The following is a 20,794-nucleotide window of genomic DNA, read 5'->3' on the forward strand; positions in this document are numbered from 1 at the left end:
TAAAGCACTTCCATGCCACTCTTGAGGCAGTTAGGCCAGCACAAGGGACTTGTGCCAGCCTCCGCACACCGTCATGGGCCCCGGGGAAAGTGAGTTTCAATCATCCAAGTTTGGCCAACACAGGGGTTTGCGGAGGGCAAGGAGGAGGCAGGAGAGAGGCGTTTCAGGGCAGGGGGGGAGGCAGGCAGCAGGCGTTCCTGGGGACGGGTGGGTGGGGAGAGAGGTGGGGCCAGGATGCCACTGATTTTGGTGGCACAGATCCAAGTAGCCCCATTAGTACTGCAGTGGCTCTCTCTGGGGTAAGGGGGCGTGATTCCTCTTGGCCCAGCATGAGCCACTAAGTGCCTGAAACTTGTGCTTGCCTGTTCCAGTGCAAGTTAGAATTGCACTATTAGCTATCTTCAAATTCACTTATTTGCACCAGGCAGAACTGCCACCTACCTCTCGTTATCCACAACTCAGTTCTCATTATCCCCAAATACTGCACCAGTGCACTCGAGGTGGGGGGGGGCTCGATGTAGTTATGAGCAGGCAGGCAGGCGGGGCGAAAGAGGTTGCAGGAGGAAGAGGAGAAGAGACAGTGGTCTCCTCAGGAACAGAAAGCAGTGCTGGTGCTGTGCGGAGGGTGAGGAAGACACGCCTATACAGTATACGCTGGGGGGATTTGCAGTAATCACATCCAGCCAGTTATACTTCTTGGTTTTTAGAGAGTTGCCTGGATTGGGTCAATTTTCCATAGCAAACAGGCATTGGAGAATTGCTTCCAGACACGCCCACCATATTGAGCACCATCTCAGTGACTCCAGCTGAACCTTCACAACCCTGGTGATGATGAGAAGCCAATGATGTGAGGTCTCTGGAAGGTTACCTGAGGGCTGCTCTGGGGCAAGCCCAAGGAAGGAACCAAGAGACAGATGGAGGAAGAGGAAGGGTGAAACAACTCGCTCCCCACTGCTGAACTCTGAGGCCTTGTTGTTGCAGCAGCAATCTTCCAACAAGCTGAGGGATAGCCAGCATAGAGGAGGAAGCATCAGATGTTGATGAGCCTTTTGCTATCACCCAGCCCCATGCAAACACATGCTATCTCTGCAGGGCTCTGGAAAGCCTCCAGAGGTGCACAAAGCTCTCTTGGGTTTGGAGGTTTAGTTTAACGTCAAGTCTCGCTTTATGATGGGGGTGCTGGAGCCAATCCCTAAGCAACATATGACTGTATTTACTTAAAGATTAAAAAAGAAAAGAAAAAGGCATGTGGGATGTCAATTAACACTGTTCAACATTTTAAATCTAGATGGTAATATGTTTTCCTACCTTTAGCACCAAGCTGTTCAGGGATTAGTTCCTCCCTAGCCCTGTCACCATTGCCTACCACTGCTACTCACGGATTAGAGAGCCTCTCCATTTGGCTCTGCAATTCAGCTATCAATTTGCCAAAAAACAGCACCCAATACTCTTACAGAAATCTATACACAGGGACTGGTACTCCGTTCAACTGAGGGCTGAACGTTTTTGCTAAGCGGTTTGTTTGCAGTGATTCAGGGCAGAAAATTCCATTTTCTACTGGAAAGAATACCTTGAGTAGAAGTGAAAAGCCCATTCCTCCTCTCCTATGGGTCTAGCACAAGAGCAACATTCCTTCTTTTGCTTTCAGAAGAGTCACGGCGGATGCTGGCCTTACATAGACAAATATAACACACGGAGGAGAGGCACACAGCTGGCATCTGAGATGTAGTTCATTTGCCCCTTGATGTTTAGTGCAGTCTAATGATGGTATCATACACTCACTCCTAACAACAATTGGGGAAAAGGCAAAAAAAAAGTCATAGGGCTAATGTTGTTCAAGGACAATCATTTAGCTATCCTTAGAGTAAATATAGAAATTCAAAAGCCACTTTACCCAAACATAATCTGATGTCAGCCAGTGGCGTCGCTAGGGGTGTGTGGGCCGCACTGGGTGACGCGCACAGAGGGGGTGACATGCTAAAATCACGGTGGTTAGGAGTAACCCCATCATATTATAGGAATTTCATATATCATATATGCGGAATTTCAAGCGGAATGCAATGCAAAAACCTAGAGTGCAATATCTGCTTTCTATCAAAAGTTATGGCCAAAAAACTGGAGAACAATAAATGCATGGATCCCTATGGAAAGTGAAAGTGAGCAGTATCATGCGTTTACTCATGAGTAGGTGAACTTGCCTTACTCTGTTGGAAAGGGCTGGCTGAGAGGAATCCAACAACACCAGAATGGTCCTGATCCAATGAATGCAGCCCCCAAAAACACATGAGAGGGAAGTCCCTGCCTCCAAGCAGATGAATGTATTGAGCACTATGGAAAGTGAAACTAAAAATGCATTTACTCATGAGTAAGCAAACATGCCTTGACTGGTGTGGAAGATCAGGTGAAGGAGAGTGCAAGGCTACCACAATGGTCCTGATCCTATGCACCTGGAACTAAACAAGTGCTCCAGAAGGCAGCCTCCCCCCCACACACTAAAAAACAATCAAAACAGAGGCTTCAGCTTATAAGGTGAACCTTTTTGAGACTTGCAAAGCCAGGTGGATTCTGATTATGATCTGGTTTAAAAAGAAGTTCTTAAATTGAACTAGGCACTGAGCAGGGCTGAAAACCTTACTGATTTTGGAGGGGGGGTGTTATTGCAGGCAGGCTACAGAGGAAATAGGAAATTCACTTGGTGGAACAGGGCTGGCTTCTGCTTATTTAATTATTTGTTATACTTTAATTATTTATACTTATTTATTTTAATTTGCCTGATAATGTCTCTTCCACCATGACATCACTTCTGGTGTGTCCTGGACACATTGTCATTCTAAAAAGTGGGCCCCAGTGCTAAAAGTTTGAGAACTGCTGTAATAAGTTGTTAGTAAGTTGACACCCTGGGGGGGGGGGTGACACCAATAGTGACCAAAATCACTAAAATCACAGTTTGGAGGAATAATACCATCATGTTATATATCAGTCAATGCGTAATCTCATGCAGAATGTGTTCTATCTTTGTTACAGCCAAAGGTACAGCCTTTAAAAGGTACAGCCAAAAAACCAGTGGGGGCAGAGTGATGGTTCATCACCACGCCCAACACCTGGGGTGTTGCCCCACCCACTGCATGGGGGGTGATGAGCTGGCATCCCACACCGGGTGACGCGAACCCTAGTGATACCACTGATGTTTTCAGAGTAGCATAGTTTTACCACTGTTACCACCAGTGTTTTCAGAGTAGCATAAACGTTTAAGACTTCAGAGCACAAAACAGTATGCTACATATTCTCAGTTCAGTCTATCAAGTATGTAAGCGTACACAAAGGCATTCCACTTGCACTAGTAATTTCTTTAACATTTAGAACTTCCTCTTTTGCCAGTTGTCACTTGGAAAGCTAAACACATGCAAATTCAAGTTATTTTTCTTTCTATAAAAATCTGCTTTTCTGACAAAAATAGGAGGGGCATTTAGATTTTATTTTATTTTTTTAAGGTCCAACCAACAATGTTTGAGAAGGGGCAACATTTTGGGCACACCCATGACTGTTAAACCCATTGTGTTTAATAGAACTAAGGTGGCAAATGTTGCATATTCATCACCAAAACTGTATCACTAGTAAGCCATCAAGCTAAACATTTATTGAGCCTGTCTGAAATTGGACATTAAAACAGACTGATTCACATGTTGTCTCTTCTAAATGTCAAGTGTTCACATTGTTTTGGACTTCTCAATATTGCTATGCTGTAAGTAGAAGATAATTAGTGCCCTGCATGAAATTTGACATATTAAAATTTTTCTTTTTAAAATTTGGTTAGTTCTCAGTTGAATGCCTTTAACATTTAAAAAAAAATCTATTTATTGCTGTCTAGTGGTCTGTACCCTCCCATCCCAACATGAAACCACAAAGAAAACGGAAGTGGCTGTGGCTTTGTTTTCACTTCCGATAAATCAAACAGACGTTGTGTGCTGACATGCGACAGGATAGAGATGTCCATTTGTATCCTTTTTATTAAATGGCAGATTTGCAATTCAGCAAGAATTATCCAAACTCCATTCAAAAAACAAAAAAAAAGCCAAGAAGTGAATCACTGCCCAAACAGTGGTCTTCTGAGCATGTGAAACCAGACTGTTTGCTTTCTGTGAGCAAACATCATGAAACTCCAGAGCAATTTTCTTACTCCACATTTCCAGGACATTCAGCATGACTCACAAGCTCTTTGCCGTTTAGTAAGAAACATAAGCAAAACCATATCTATCTCACCAACATCTCTGAAGCAATATTAATTTGTGAAGGAGTGCCAGTTTGAAGTGATGGTAACCAATGTGAAACAGACAAGATGGAAATCAGGTCTAAATCAGTCAAAAGCCTAATCTTTCCATTGCATGGTAAATGCATGGGACAGAATGTAATCTGAAAAAAAACACAGTGTGACTTATTTTCAACTTCTGTTTTTGAAGTTTTAGCTTTTATATGTATTAGAAATTAACAAAACAATTGGGAAGTTGAAAATCTAAAGGAGCAAAGGAGTAAATGTCAATAAAGGGACATCATGCAGAGAAACCAAGAAATTACAAAGAATGAAACAGATTCTACAAGACAACTCTCGCACAGCATATGGGTCATTCCGAGCTCAGCACAGATTGATCACCTGTTTGAAACAAGAGAAAAGTGTATGCTCTATCACAATAAACAGTAATCACTGACTACCAAGTGAAGCTGTGCAGGATAGCTTCAATCAGAGCACAGAACAGTGGAAAAGAGTAATATATATACATGATTTTAAACCAGGAGTACCACGTGCATAGCAATGTTAACAATGACATGGCCTATATACTTCTAGTTTCTGTATATATAATGTATTTTTGGAATGCATAGTAAACACTGAAAAAAGAACAACATAAATTCAAATTAATATTAAATGAGTCCCCAGGAAACCAAAACTTTAATTAAAAACTTGACAAAGCAAACAATTATTCTGACATATCATATCACCTCTCCACACTTCCACTTCAAAGGAGCTCAAAATCTATGAGATAACATGGCAAATAAATTTGAAATATTATTCTTATTACTATTATTACTATTATTAAGTGCCAGAATTAATCCTAACATTGGGGGTGCTTCAGCGGCTTCAGGTATCTCTGCACCAATCTGCAAAGCATGGGGAACAAGTAAGATGAACTAGAACTAGATGTAGAAGGTAAATACATCTTAGGCCTTATTGAAATCTGTTGGGATGTGATGCACAAGTGGAATGTAGTAATCAAAGGGTATAATTATTCAAAAGGTACAGACAAAACAAGAAGGCTTGGTGGAGTAATACTATGTGTTAAGGAAGTTTATGTCTGTTAGGAAATTCATGGTGAGAGGGAAAAGCTGGATGAGTCTCTTTGGGTAAAAATAAAAGAGGACGGAAGTGATGGTGAACTGTGTGGGTTGGTTTAGGGCTGCTGAGGCAGAAAGAAGACCTGGCCTTCCTGGAGCTCATGGACAAATTTTCAAAGAGGAGAGAAGTGGTAGTAATGAGAGACTTCAACTACCTGGATAACTGTTAGGAAATGTACACCACCAAGAATGAGTAGTCAAATTCTTGATATACCTTGCTGACAAGTTTATTTTCCAGAAAGTAGGAGGGGGAACTAGGTAGGGGGCTGTCTAGATCTCACCTTCACCAACAGGGAGAGACTGGTTGATGAGATGAGGGGACCTTACGAGCAACTAACAAGACAATATCCTCCTGGATTCACAGTACAAATAAAGGGGGAAAGCTGAGTGGAGTCAGACATGCACCCTGTTCTTTAGGAAAATCTACTTTAAAAAGATGAGGAAAACACTGGGCAAAATTTCATTGATCAATATTCTCAAGAAGATAAGGGTTCATGATGGATGGGAGTTACTTAAAAGGGAGGCACTGAAGACACAATTGCTTCCTGATCAGGAAGAAGTGGGATTGGTGTCTAAAAAACCAGAGTGGATTCACAAGGAGTTTTCTGAAGAATTGGCATGTAAGAAGGACATATACAGGCAGGGTAAGGCGGATCAAATTGACAAAGGGCACAATCCTAACCAGGTCTACTCAGAAGTAAGTCCCATTTTGTTCAATGGGGCTCACTCTCAGGAAAGTGTGGTTAGGATTGCAGCCAAAGATGAATTCACACATATAGCTGTTGAGAGAGTCAAGAGAGCTAAATGGCAGAATGAGCTTTAGAATGCAATCCATACTTGCCCTTGATCCAGTGCAATTCCCTTATGGTGGCCCGGAGGTATTGCAAAAGTGCCATAAAGCACTTTCATGCCATCTCAGGAGCAGGGCGCACAGGTGTGTGCTGGTCTCCGGAGGCTGACCCTGTTGCCATTGCACTGACGGACCAGTAAGTACATGCCAGCAGAGTCAGGCTGACACAGGGGTCTGAAGGGGGGGAGGGTGAAATGGAGGCATTTAGGGGCAGGTGGGCTCGTGGGTGAGCCAGGCCCAGGAGGGGGTGAAGCCATGATCCAGCACTTAGGCCAGATCCCAGCTCCACTCCCAGACAACCTGGCACAGCGCCAGGCTGCTTACATTTACACCACCTCTTTAAGTGGCGCAGATTTGAGTAGCCCCATGGGGCTGCTACCATGTTATCTAGGGTAAGGAAAATCAATTCCACTTGCCCTGGGCTGAGCTGTAGCCAGCCCCAACCCTGTGCTGGATACGGGGCAGCTGGCCTGCCTGTTCCAGCGCGGGTTAGGATTGGGCTATAAGTTAGCAAGGGAGGGGATGGAAAACAAAATGGGATTTTATGGCTACAATTGGTGCAAGAGGAAGACAAGGTATCAGCGGGTCTGCTGAAGTGAAAAGATGGTAAATGTGAACATGCATTAAAAACATGTGACGTGGCATTAAATACAAAAACAACCACCACAAAATTAGCTATTGCAGTTTAAAACAGTGGTGAAAGCAGCACTAAAACTATTGTTAGGGAAATGTCTGGAAGAATACAAAAGTCTGGAGCTTGAAAGCACCGAAGTAGTTGCCAGGTAAGACACCCTAGGAAAAGAATGCTACAAGCAAGGTACCAAGAAGGTTTTCTTTCAGGTCACCATACACCCCACTTCCAAAGACAGATGCACTAGGAACAGGGCCTCCTAAGATGATGTCAGATCAGGGAAGAATAGAGGAGCGAGCAGGCATTCCTTCAAGCAGGTACGCAACAAAAGGCATTTTTCATTGTTCTACAAAGACACTGCAAAATATTTCAGTGCAAGAAGAAGCTGCTGCCAAGGATCTCACTCTTCAAGTACATTTCAGATTATAACTTGAAGCCATGCCAAATATATAGTGCAATTCAATTAACGTGCTTTTGTCTCCAGCACAAAGGAAGCTACATCTGTCAAAGGATGTCAAGAAAGACCATTTCCCCACATCTGTCCAAATAATTAGTGTCAATCTTCCTTTGCTTAAAAAAACAAAAATGAAAGCTTTAATTTTCCTGCCGAGTCTCCAAAAATATCAGCTTTCAATCAGTTAGAAAAACACAAACAAGGGAGGAAGTTTAAGCTTCTGTGCTATGGACTAAATAGCTGAATTAAAAAAAATCTTACAGCACAATCCTAGCCCTATGTTTCCAATGGGAAACAAGTCCAATTATGTTCAGTTAAGCTTACTCTTAGGAAAGGATTGCAACCAGGCAGCCCAATCCCATATGGGCCTTATGCCACCAAAACTAGCATAATGCCCATATGCCCACTAGCATTCTGTGGTGTAAAGTCCTTGACAGCTGCAGCCTCAAGTCACCTTCTGGGATCACTCACTGGTGGTGGCGCAGGTCCAAGTAAAACCTTTCCAACACTGGATTTTAGCCTGGGGAAAGGGAACAAATGTCCTCCTCCTGGAAGAGGATTGTGCCCGCCCACCCTCATGCACAGCCTCTGGTGAAATGGCTGCATTGGCAGGGAGAGGATAGGATTGGAGCCTACAAATATGGTGCTTTAACCAGTTTTATGTCTAGCCTGAGGAAGAAAACGACATGAAAGTTAAGAAGGGAAACCAAGAAGTCTGAAAGTATTACTCCGTTGCCACTGGCTTATGTCCATGCATTTGGACTATTAACTAGAATCCTGGACACATTTAGACTTCCTAGTGATGGAGCTCCATGCATGTATAGAGCTCTTTCTTATCCACTTACTGACATGCCCATAGAGGCTTTGGTTTAAAGGTCTAAGAATCGTGGCTCTAAGTTTCAAATAATTTAATGTAATGTAATACATTAAATTTAATGTAATATTAGCCACAACCAAAATATACATAGGTAGATAAGCAACATGCAAGTTATTGATCTGGAGCAGGTACAAGCACCAACATGTGTGACTATAGTACATTGTAAAAAAAAAGAGTGTCATATTCAGTGGCATAGCTGGAGGAGAGCAGGAGGGGTGGACCTCACTTAAGGGTGGCACTCTCTGGTTGTGTGTGTGACACCACTAGCGGCCAAGATTGTGGAAACTTTGATATTTATGAATAATACCATCGTCTTATATATCATTATAGGTAATTTAATGCAGAATGTAATGAAACAGACCACATTGAGTTATGTATTCTACCAAATGTTACAGTCAACTAGAAAAAGGACACATAACAGCCTTATGTAACAAAAAGTGGGTTTCAAAATTGACTAATGAGACTGATGGTTCCGATAGACAACGAGATGCATCCTTCAGCCAATGGATGCAGTGGAAGACCAGCGGAGGTGCCTCACTGTCTGGGTTCCATGCAAAACCCAGGAAAAATTGTTACCTTTAGCAGAAAGCACAGCAGGTGCAACATCAAGAGACCCTGACAATTTTTTGGAGTGCAAACAATAAAAAGTTAACCTTTTTGCTCCACCCCCCAGCCCATCATTGAACACTGTGTAACCTGCTAGCTGCTGCTGGAGCGCACATGCACAAAAAACAGCTTCCCAGAAGAACACAAGAGGCTTTTCGTGCAAGACAGAAGCAGCACAACCCATGTCCGTTGGCATGCAACTCAAGTCGTGGGAGTGAAATGCAAGTCACAAATCAGAGGGCCCTTGACTCGAGTGTTTTTCTGAGTCTTCCACACACGTGACTCATGAGTCAATGAAAAACACACTTTTTCACGACTTGCGTCCGAGTCATCTGACTCGAGTTACAAACCCTGCATGGAACCAATAAGGTGTTAGTATGAGTCTGCTCTCATTTCCACGTATAAGAGCTAAATCTACAACTCCTATTCAGTTGTGTGAATGTCATCAAGTTGGCCATGGTTTTTTGTTTGTTACTGATTGGTTGGATGACCTGCATTATTATATAGTTAAATAGATAGGTAAATAAAGTTAATGGGGGGGGGGGTAACACCATGACTTACCGCACCCGCTTTGCTGTTTGCGCCCGCTTTTTCATTCCAAGCCTCAGGGAACCCTGCAGAAGGCTGTGCAGGGTTCTCCGCACCTCCTGCAGCCCTACCTAGTTAAACGTAAGTGGAAAGCACCTGCCTAGTCCCTCTCATAGTGACACAATCCTGGGGATTGCATCGCTGCCCTAGCCCCTCTCCTGCAAACACTTACTGGGGGAGTAAAGCTCCCTCAAAGTTTGAGAAACTCTGCGGTAGACTATGTGTCTATTAGTGGTTGTTAACCATGATGGCTGTATTGAACCTCCTCCGAAGCAGGGACAGTACGTCACTGAGTACTACATACAGGGAAGCCAAAGCAGGGGAGAGCAATGACTTTCATCCCCTCCTTGTGGGGAAATGTTCATTGTGTTTATTTCCTGGCCATTATTATTATTCATTTCATGCCATGACTATTACTGAAAATAATTTTGTCATATACAAGGTGTGTGTGTGTGGATCCTAGATGTCAAATGACCTAGCTACGCCTCTGGTCATACTCACTGGCAACTTTTCATCTACTATTACCATTACTATTACAGTGCCAGAATTTGGCACTGGACATATCCCTCATATTTCAAGCCTGCAACACTATAACAATAAGACTAGTTGCAAGCCAATCAGAGTTTCTATTCTGGGGAATTGTTTGGGTTTACTGATGCATATCAGTTAGGTATGCTATTTTAATGAGCCCTTTCTATAACTTGTAAGGGGAAGTACAGACAGGGGAAGAAATGAAATCTAGTTTCCAGGTTTAATTGAATGACATCAGCACTAGAAAATGACTCACTGTCCTAAAACAAAGAACAAACCCACCTATTTTGTTAAAAACTTGCATTTTGCTAGGAATAACATCTTTTTCTTCAGCTTCTTTTACTTTAATAATAATCATAAGAATGATGTAGTAGTGGATTTGGGTAATTGATACCCTGCTAATTACCCTGCTAATTGGGTAATGGATACCCTGCTAATTGGGTAAGAGGCACTTTTTCAAGTGGGTGTACTCTTTTTAGCAGGGGGAGAGTAACTGGCCCTCCTCACCCCAGCAGCGTCTTTTCTAGTGGCTGTCTGCTGGTATTCTTTTGCATCTTTTTAGATTGTGAGCCCTTTTGGGACAGGGAGCCATTAGTTGTTTGTTTGATTTTCTCTGTAAACCACTTTGTGAACTTTTTGTTGAAAAGCAGTATATAAATACTGTTAATAATGATGATGATGATGATGATGATGATTTGTGTCAGGAGATAAGTTGAAAAGATAGCACTGAACAGAAAAGCTATATCAATAGGGAGTTGGGGGATGACAGAACTGTTGGGAGGAAAAGTTTCTCCTTATGCCTAAACTTTTAAATATCCATATCCTTATTCTGGACAAAACACTTTCCCTCTTCGTTTTTCAACTACCAATTGTTGCACTGGCAAAGGAAAAGTTTGTGAAGGACGGCGAATAGATAGGGAGTCTGAGATGAGTTGACAGACAAGGCTTATGAGCCAAGCAACTAGTATGCCACACTAATTGTTTTCTGTTACTGCCTTCATATGAATTTATATGGGCCAAATTTGGAAAATGTTATAAATATTAAAGAAGAAAAGTCTATTTAGCTCTGTTGAAACACATACATACTTAGTAATAAAGTAATTATACTTACCAATCCACTTAAAGCTACAATCCAGATGTAAGACCCAGATGTTAAAAGCTGCAAGACAAAAATGTGCAATTTAAAATAGGAATTAGAATATGCCAATATTCCTTTCTGATTGACTGTTAATATCAATTACAAGAAATAAAGCAACAGATATCAATAAAAAGACTGAATAGATCTGTAGGTATAGGAAATTAATTCAAACATGGAGCTACAGAACAAGTAGCAAATCCAAAGAATAATCTCAGATAAAACTCTGTGTCAAGAACAAGATTTTTGAATTAAATTAAAAGAGTTTGAATAACAACAGGCTGGGTCTAGCTGAATAGGGAAAAACTACACTCTAATTTCCAGATATTTTCATGCTGCAAAATACAGCAAAGTCGAATGCAATTTAAAGAAAACCACTACTAAATACTGTAAGCTGCCTTGGACTCCTCCTGATGGGGAGGAGAAAGGTGGGATATAAATCATCATCAAGAAAGGATTACTACTTCCTTCTATAATGAGAAGCAAAATGATGTTCTCCAGTAGTTACTATCTATCCCAAAGGACAGCCACTATTCTAAGCTAAGCTGGTGGCAAGAAGTCATAAAGAGTAAGGAAGTAGTTGTTGATAAGCTACTTTCTGAGCAGAACGCTATTCAAAAAATCACCACAAAAAAGTACATCAGTATCACCTCTGTTCCTTCAAAACAACAGGGCAACATGCTTTTTCTAGAGAGAAGAACAAGGACATAGATATGAAACTGCAGATAGAACAGAACATGCATAATGGAATTCTTAAGCTAAGAAGGGAGGTATTAAGGAGCAAAACAATTTTGCAAAGAGTAATGAGTAATACACTGAAGGCATGAGTAATAAACGGAAACTGGTATATTAAACCCCCCCACACACACAAAAAAACCAAAACAAAATGACCATGTGACAGATACATATAATAGCAATTTCCACTGGCAGTTCTATTTTTCACACTTGCAAGCAATATGTATGGGGAGGACTTCTCATAATATTGTACAGTTATTCTTTAAAAAATTGTGCTATAATCTGTGAACTTCTTCAAACTTTTTCAAGCTTGCATGTGCATCATGTGTTGAACATCTATATAGTCTGCAACGCAGAAGCACTTTCAAATGTTAAAACCATGTAATCTAGTATGATCTCTGCTGCTGACAGATTCGAAATGATTGCAATAAAGTGTTTAACGGCACTCCTAACAGAATGCCATGATAAGAAGGGAAAGTAAAATGAAACAAATGAAATGTGAGATAAATGTCTAGCAGCAATGTTAGTACTTATCTCCATAGTAGTAAGAGGAAAATGATTAACCAAAATAACAGACTTTACTGATGTATACTTCATTTTTCCTAAAATATAGAGACAGATTTGTTAGATATTACATTTTTTTAAAAATGGAGGAAAGCCATTTTTCTTTGTGTTCCAACAGCCCTTAGTGCAGAATTTGTCTTGTACCTAGCAGAAGTTAGTAAGTACTGATAATGTAGTTCTGTATGCATAAAACCTCCTGTTCTCCATCTGAAGCCCGTTGGAAACAGTAGACTTTAAAGCTGTTTCTTTTTCCCAACTTTGTCTATGCCAGCCATTTTCAACCACTGTGCCATGACACACTGGTGTGTTGCAAATGGTCCCCAGGTGTGCCATGGGAATTTGGGAGATGGTCATTTATCAATAGGACCATCGGGGGATGCGAGCCCTCATTGACAGCATAGTATGCCTTGTCAATTGTCAAAAAGCTGACGGTGTGCCTTGACCATTTTAGTGTGCCACGAGATAAAAAAGGTTGAAAATCACTGGTCTATGCCCCATCTCCCTTTATATTGCTTAACATCCCTCCTGAAGAAGAGTTCTGAGGAACTTGAAAGCTTGCTCACTACTTTGAGATATTTTAATCCTCCTAATAAGGGTATTACCCTACTTTGGATTCTGGATTTTTTTTTTGTATGGGTAATTATGAAAAAGTAAACAATGACTCTGTCAGCGCCAGGCTGAGGCAATTTAAGTTCAGCCCTGGAAGGTGTGCTGCCAAGCCCAGGATCTCCAAGATCAGCGACCTGAGTAAAAAGATGAATGCACAGCTCTGTTCACCAGGCAAAAATAGAGGATCAGAATCCTAGTATTAATATGAACCTGGCCAATCCAGGTAGTTTCACTCGGCTGGATCCTAAAACACTAGAAGTACCATGTTCAAGCCACCAAGTCCCTTGCCCAGTTCTGTAACATTCTTGTTCATGTTCTTTATTATTAAAATTATAGAAAGAATTAGTGACAAAATCCATTTAATAGCTACAAAGTTAAATACTAAGGAGCAGCAGACAGCTATTACCAGCTATGGCAGAAAGTAATCGGCACTCTTCCATCTTTCAAGCATGCAACATGCATGTACAGTCTGGATTACTTGACTAACCCTTTACAATGTTTGCAGAATTAGTGCCCGTCTTAGATCCATCTTACAGAGGGATACAGTATAGGATGTACTGAAAAATTCTATTTCAAATATCTGTCTTAACAATTTAAGACAAATTGTTAAGATTTGTCTTAACAGAAGATTGTGTGAACTCCTCTATGTAGCAAATATACACAAATAGAGGATGTTGCACTGTCTAGCAAATAAAAAGCAAAGAAATCAATACGTACTGTACCTGCAAACCCAGTACATAGACCAGCGTCTTGTTTGTGATGGAAAACTGGCCTAGAATCTGTGTCACTTGCACTCTTGGAATGGAACAATAAAATGGTACAAAAAGAGCAAACACAGGGCCCAAGCTGTTAAGACAAAATACAAATGCAAAATTAGGGGATCAGTAGAATTCTTACAAAAGTCTCTCGGCTAATTCTGAATAATGTAGCATATTTAACTGCCTTAAAAATTTTTTAATATTATGCCTTGTTTACTTATACCAAAATTCTAAGAATTACTTGAGATTGTTTCCCAAATTAGCATTAGGCATACACTAGCAATATGCATCTCAGAGTGGAAATTCAGAGGGGGAGGAAAAGGGGCATTGCTTGCATATTAAAACTGCTGCCATCACTAGGTAAAGAAAGATCAGGGCAAGAATGAGATCCATATTCACTCCCTCCTTGGCACCCACCCATCCATAGTATGAAGGATGATAGGTTGCACCTCCCCTCCTTGGTTCATCTTCCTTCTTAATACTTGGTCATTCTGAAATGCAACCAAGTAAGCTATGAAGCTAGCTTATTCTGTAGGTGATTTAATAAAATACAAACAGATATGGAACAGTTATAGACAGCAGAGGGGTGAATTCTAATGAAAGCATAGTACAGTTTATCATGAGCTTCTTCTTTCAAATAGCAAAACAATATACAGCGAACCTTGATTTAACAGACTTCAAAAAAGCAGGTGCTTGCTTCTTTAAAAACTAGTCATATATGTTTTGGACATGTGCACTGTTATAAATGCATTCAGATTAAAAGACTTTAGGCATGAATAGACACCACTTCCCTGTATCAATTGGTTAAATGAAAAGTCCACTATAATACATAATACTTTCCTAGAATGATGTGATTTTTCACACCCAAATAGGGAATAGAAAGAATTAAATTCTACATGCAACACACACCTCAGAGGCCCTTCTACATGTGTTGCCACACTGTCAGCTATTAGGTGTGTGGCATCGGTACCCAGGACTTTTTTGACTTTGATGCTCTGTAGCTCCCTCCTCTTCCTATAGAGAGTCACCTGACATTGACTCTTATGTTTGTTTGGTGACAACATTTTTAAAATTTTCCCTTTTTTAATTTTCCCAGGTGTTTTTAAACATTAGCTGAAACTGATTTTCTCTGGATCCAACATCATATCCAGTTATTCTAAGCCACAGACATCAGAAAGTTGCATTCTCAGATTAAAACAATTTATCAAATGTTCTCTTAAGTCCAAGCAAGAGAGTTCACAAGAGAATCCAGGGTTTATTCATTTTATGCAACTTAAATCATTAACATTCTTCACATGAATTACATATCTGAAAAGCCCTTTTAGCAAAAGAGGAAATAGTATGGGGAATAAGAAAACCTTCCCAACCTTGTGATAGAAGGAAAGATTGCCTCAAAAGCCAGTTGACAAAAATCAGGGCAATTCTCACCTCCCTTTCCTCCTTCAGCCACAGCAACAGCTCTCAAAGAAGTGCTATCTGGAAAGGCATCTCAGGCTCTGACAAATGCATGTTTTGGTAAATTGGTGTCCAGCTTCAGACCTATTCAATGATGGGGGGGGTGCAGCTTACTGCAGGCCACTGCTGATGGGGCAGGCCTGCAGATCATCATGCGTCAGTTGTGCTTGGTGACTTTGGCTCCAACACAGTCTGCTGAGATTCCAGCAGTGGCCATACTAAGGGCGCCTACTGGGGAAGAGAGTGGCGGAGGCAGGCCAGGGGAGAAAAGGCATTTTAAGTGAGCATGGCCCTAAGCAGGACTAGGCTGGAATGAAGAGGCAGGACAGGAAGAGAGGAGTGAGAGGGGCAAGGAGAAGAGCTTCAAAATCTATAGGGAGGCCAAGGTGATGATGGCAGGTGCCTAGGTGGAAGCTGAGGGCCAGACAGGCCCTAGGAGGCAATTCTCCCTTCCCCCCACCAACCTGTGAACAACAGTGGTTGCAATCCCCTCCTCAGGGATACTTTGGGGCTTCCCTGTGAAGACAGCAATCAGAAGCCAGCCCCAGTGGAACCTGAGAGACCAGCCTGAGTGACGACAAGAGGCCCCTCTCCTTCCTTAGGAGGTAGAGCTTCCTTCCCCACTCCTCTTTACACCCCTCCTGGAGCGCACAACTGTTTTGTCATAAAGCTACAAAGCATTGGTCTGGAGGCAGAACTCCACATTAGAATATTAGGAATACATGTACAGGACTAACAAAGCACATGATCTGGGTCAGCATGATGCTCCTGTGCACACATGGGAAATACTAAAATCTATAGTACTGTTCCTACTGAAAGCAGTCCTATGTTACATGGAGAGCAAGCATAAGCCCTTATCAATCTTGCATGTTACATGGCAGTAACTAATTGCAACAGGTATTTCAGTACTACCATGGTTCTCATAAAGATGATTTTAAAAATGTCATTCAGTCTTTGCTCTATGGCCCCAGCTGTGGACTTTTGTACAAATGAGCATTTAATGAACACTCATGCTCCAACATTTACTGATATGCAGAATTCAGAAATCAAAACACCATGCCCATCTTCTTCAACTGAATCTGTTTACATCATTCTCTGTTCTTTCAGAGTTTAGCAAGAGTATGTCACAACGCCTATTTCTTGTGAAGTGATATGTTTGTTTCGGGTGCAGAAGATTACTCAGTTGAAAAGACAAGGTCATATGCTGCCGGCAAGAACAATCAGGATTATCTAAGCATGTAGTACAAGACAAACATAATAGCCCTACTGAATCAAACCAAGGATCCATCTAAGTCAGCAACCTGGCCAAACATTATTTCCCCAGGCCAGATATGAGCCATGTAGTAGCAACAGCAGCAGCCAATTGGGGTATGATCCATCTAGGAGAGCAAGAGAGGGGAAGAGGCTGAGGAAGGACCCATGTTTCCTCCATTCAGACCAGGATGAGGAGAGACCTCCCCACTGGAACATTTAAAACAGTGCGTCCTGTAGGCCATTTCTGGGTGGGTGCCATATTTCCCCCAGGCCTGGTATGAGTGCTGGGCTGCCAGCAGTGGGATCAACACCAAAGAAGATTATCTCCTTGGGTTTGCCACTTGGGAGATGATATGAGGATGAGGGCCATACTGCGTTCCTCCATTAACCATATGTCTATGGATGTGGTTGTGTAATTTGCATATTCTTCCTCATTTATCCTTGTTTCCACTTCCCTTCCTCTGTTACTTTCCTACGTCCCTTAGATTGGAAGGACTTTGAAACAAGGAACTATCTCAATTCCTTTCTTTTGTAAATCACTTTGAGAACTCTTTGTTTAAAAGCAGTATATAAATACATTGAATAAATCAGAGCACCAGGAAACTTCTAAATCAGCAGTTTCCAATCTTTTAACCGCCACAACCCACATCGTTCTCTGTGGTGGGTCATGACCCAATGTTCAATGGTGGGCAACCTTCAGTCTCAAAAGACTATGGTATAAGCCTACAGCACCCAGTAGTCCCAGGCAGTCTCCCATCCAAGTACTAACCAGGCCTGACCCTGCTTAGCTTCCGAGATCAGACGAGATCGGGCATGTGCAGGATAACAGTTGCTGCCAATGCTGCACTGCAAAGCCTTACTGGGAGCCCTGGGGGGCCACTTCCGGGTTGTGCCAGGCCCATGACCCACTCCATTAACGTCAGCAGGCCTCAGAATGCCTCTCAGAAGTGACCAAAAGTTGTGGAAGCAAACTAGAAGTTGCTTCCAGTTGCTTCTGAGAGGCATTCTGAGGCCCGTGGAAGCCAATGAAGTGGGTTGCAGGCCTGGCATGACCCAGAAGAGGCATCTAGGGGCTCCCAGCAAGGCTTTGCAGAACAGCACTGAACATTGGGTTGCAACCCACAGTTTGAGAAATGCTGGACTATACCATTTTAGAAAGCAGATGAGAAGTTTGTTTTTTTCCAATGCTCTCTTACATTTAACAACAACAACAACAACAAAATCACTGGCATATCAGTGTGAAAAGATTACACTCTCCTGTGCTAGCTTCTTATTTACAGGGAAACATGTTGCTGCTGTTTTTAACATTTGGGATAATTTCAAAAAATGCTCTATCTACAATAAGCAATGGTACCATCCATACTCCACCACCACATTCTGCTGCATAAAAACCACCTTACAGTGATGGAAGAGGATGGAGAGCAAGATGGTGACTTGCTTTGGCCCTTTGCATTTCTTTATAATCTTTTCCAACAGACACTTTACTGCAGTGCAGGCTCTTCCAGGAACAGTAGCCTCACATGATATATCTGTGGATGAGTCTTGGTTTTCCTCACTGTAGCTACGGAATCAAACACTAACACACCAAAATCCAGAGATGTGTTTGGGGGAAATACATTTGCAAGGTATTTTCCTTTGGAATGACCCTCCAGCATACATTGCTTTTTAGTCATGCTAGACATTATGCAGAACAACAGGTGTTTCTTTTAAACTTAAGCCTTTTCTATTGTCTTTGGGAGTTTCTACTCTAGAAAAAAATCACATAGTACAGAATACAACATCATAGCCATTCAGATTTTTTTTAAAAGTACTTTCACCTGTTAATTCTTGCCACTGAATTCCATAAGAGAGCAATTATTTTAACTTCTAGAGTCTGCCTACATTAGAGAACCAGCTACGCCACAAAATGTTTCTTTACCTAGAAATCAGGGTTACTGACTAAATGACAAACAAATCTGGTTGCAAACACAATTACAAGGAAATATTCTCATTGACCGCAGTAAGACTTACTTTTGAGTAAACATGCACAGAACTGCACTGTGAAAATCTTCAATGATGCTTTCCTTTTGTGGGTGATAGTTACTCAGAACATAACCTCTCTTCTCTGACTAGTCATATTTTACTTGTGGAATTTTAATTTCTGTCTCATTTACTTAGAGCATTTGCAGAGGTTGATAAAGATTTCACAACTATGCCGTGCATACATCCAAAAACAAGCAAGAAGCGTTCTGCTGAAGCACTTTTTCACATCTTACAGGAACTCTCTCATTTGAATTCACATCATTTACAAGTCATCATGGCTAGGATTGGGCTTTTGGTTGCACTATTTTTTCTTAAATACACAAGCAGGCAATTGGCACTTCTCTTTTCACCCACCCCCCCACCCACAGGTACAATTCCCCCCCCCAAAAAAAATCTCACAATTGCAGTTAGTACCTCTCTTACTGTCCCTCCCCTCACTCATCCCCACCTTCCAAAGGCCCACAATCACTTGCCTCACATTCTCTCTCTTTCCTCCCACTCCAGCTGAATCCTGCAGTTGTTTCAATCATGTCTCTTCATTGCTTAACACCCCACGTCTCTCCGCTATGTGCTCAATCTGACCTCTCTTTGCCAACACTTTCTGGCATAACACTTTAATAACAATCTGATCACCCTACTTCAAAACATTTTTCCTCCTTTCCAGAATCACATATACTTTCTTCTCCAAATTTCTTGTGAGTTTCTTTGTCATGTAATGATTTAATTGTATTAATTAAAAATTAACTGTAACGTAGTAATTTAATGTAAGTAAAAAAACTGATAGTGTGCCTTGACAATTTTAGTGCCTTGTCAGTGTGCTGTGAGCTGAAAAAGGTTGAAAATGGCTGGGGTAGAGCAATGTTTCTCAAACTGTGGGTCAGGACCCACTAGGTGGGTTGTAAACCAATTTCAGGTGGGTCCCCATTCATTTCAATATTTTATTTTTAATGTATTAGACTTGATGCTATCATGGTATGTGACTGCATTTGGGGAAATGTTACAGATCTGTACTTTTAACAGGCTACTTTGTGTTTTGTTTTTGTTTTTAATATATTTTATTTATTTATTACAGATACAGGAAAGGAAATAGGTTTAACTTTGGGTGGGTAGAACACAGGTTACACATAAGGTTTGGCCCCAGATTCCAACATACATCATTCAGTTAACACAAAAACATGCTACTCTGTATATGCTTTTAACAATGATAGCCAATGGGGTTTACCCCTGGGTAGAATTGCAGCCTAGGATTGTTAAAAATTTTCCTGCTTAGTGATGACACTTCTGGTCATGCCATTACTTCCGGTGGGTCCTGACAGATTCTCATTCTAAAAAGTGGGTCCCGGTGCTAAAAGCGTGAGAAGCACTGGGGTGGAGAATGGGACATAGATATAAACAATAAATAATAATGTGTAGTTTGGTCTTGTAACAGTAAAAGAAGAATACGAGACGGACAACATCAACACCACACTGTACCAAGCTCTCAAGTATTGTGCTATGAGGGGTCTCATGTGGGCATATGGGAACTTCAAAGCTTCCCCCTCCCTCCTGTGTGGCTAGGAGATGGGGGAAGGGATAGGGATAGGGAAGTGGTGGGGTAGGGGGCGGGATCAGTGCCTTCTGCTTTCTTTTATCACCCAAGACAATGAAAATTTCCCTCCAGGGAAGAAAGTAACCACCAAGTGATGTGCTTGACTGAGCATGTTGCTCTGCTGTCTCATGTTCAGGTGAGAATTGGGACCTTCAGGGGTTTTCAGGAAGGCTTTTGGGAGCTTGTGGACCCGGCCTGGTTGACCTTTGATGCCAGTGATGCAGAAGACTGCCGAATCCCCCATCTTCTATGCCTTACTTTCTTGCAGCTAGTGCTTCAAGTACTTTTCTACTTCCCAACTTTCAGAGAGAGAGAGTTGGGTGCCCTTCTCCTTCATAGAACTTTTATTGTTAAATTCCCACCTGCTCCTTTACGTGTGAAGGGGGGTCTGTGGCTATTTGTAGGAATGTACTGGGAGGGTCCATGTTTCTCTCTTTCTTGGGTGGTGTTTTGGGACATTTTTCTGATGTGCTAGTTTGGATTTGCCAGGGGTGTGTTTTATCTGTTGATCTTGACTATGACAGAGCATGACTATCTTACTCAACCTGCTGGAAACTCCACTGGTGCAAATGGAAGTTTCATTCTAGGTCAGATAGCTATGGGGGGGGGAGAGTCTGGATAAAATACTATTTTGAATGATTTATTATTTTCATTTATTTGTATAAAATCTTCTAGAAAGTCTTTTAGTTTTTTCAAAACAACACCTAAGGCAGTACATAGAATTAATTTTCCAGTTGTTTTAAGTGAGACAT

General features: G+C 41.6%; 1 protein-coding gene across 1 annotated transcript in view; it reads right to left on the bottom strand.

Annotated features, from left to right (window-relative positions):
* UBAC2 (UBA domain containing 2) overlaps positions 1–20,794 on the bottom strand; it is a 99,362-nt gene that overhangs the window by 24,510 nt on the left and 54,058 nt on the right. The window contains exons 5-6 of the mRNA XM_066619998.1: positions 13,688–13,811; positions 11,034–11,081 (exon numbers count right to left, since the gene is read on the bottom strand). Of these exons, the coding sequence (XP_066476095.1) occupies positions 11,034–11,081; positions 13,688–13,811 (172 nt within the window). The remainder of the gene's footprint in view (positions 1–11,033; positions 11,082–13,687; positions 13,812–20,794) is intronic.

This window comes from Tiliqua scincoides, chromosome 3 (genome assembly GCF_035046505.1).
Source record: "Tiliqua scincoides isolate rTilSci1 chromosome 3, rTilSci1.hap2, whole genome shotgun sequence".
Taxonomy (NCBI): domain Eukaryota; kingdom Metazoa; phylum Chordata; class Lepidosauria; order Squamata; family Scincidae; genus Tiliqua; species Tiliqua scincoides.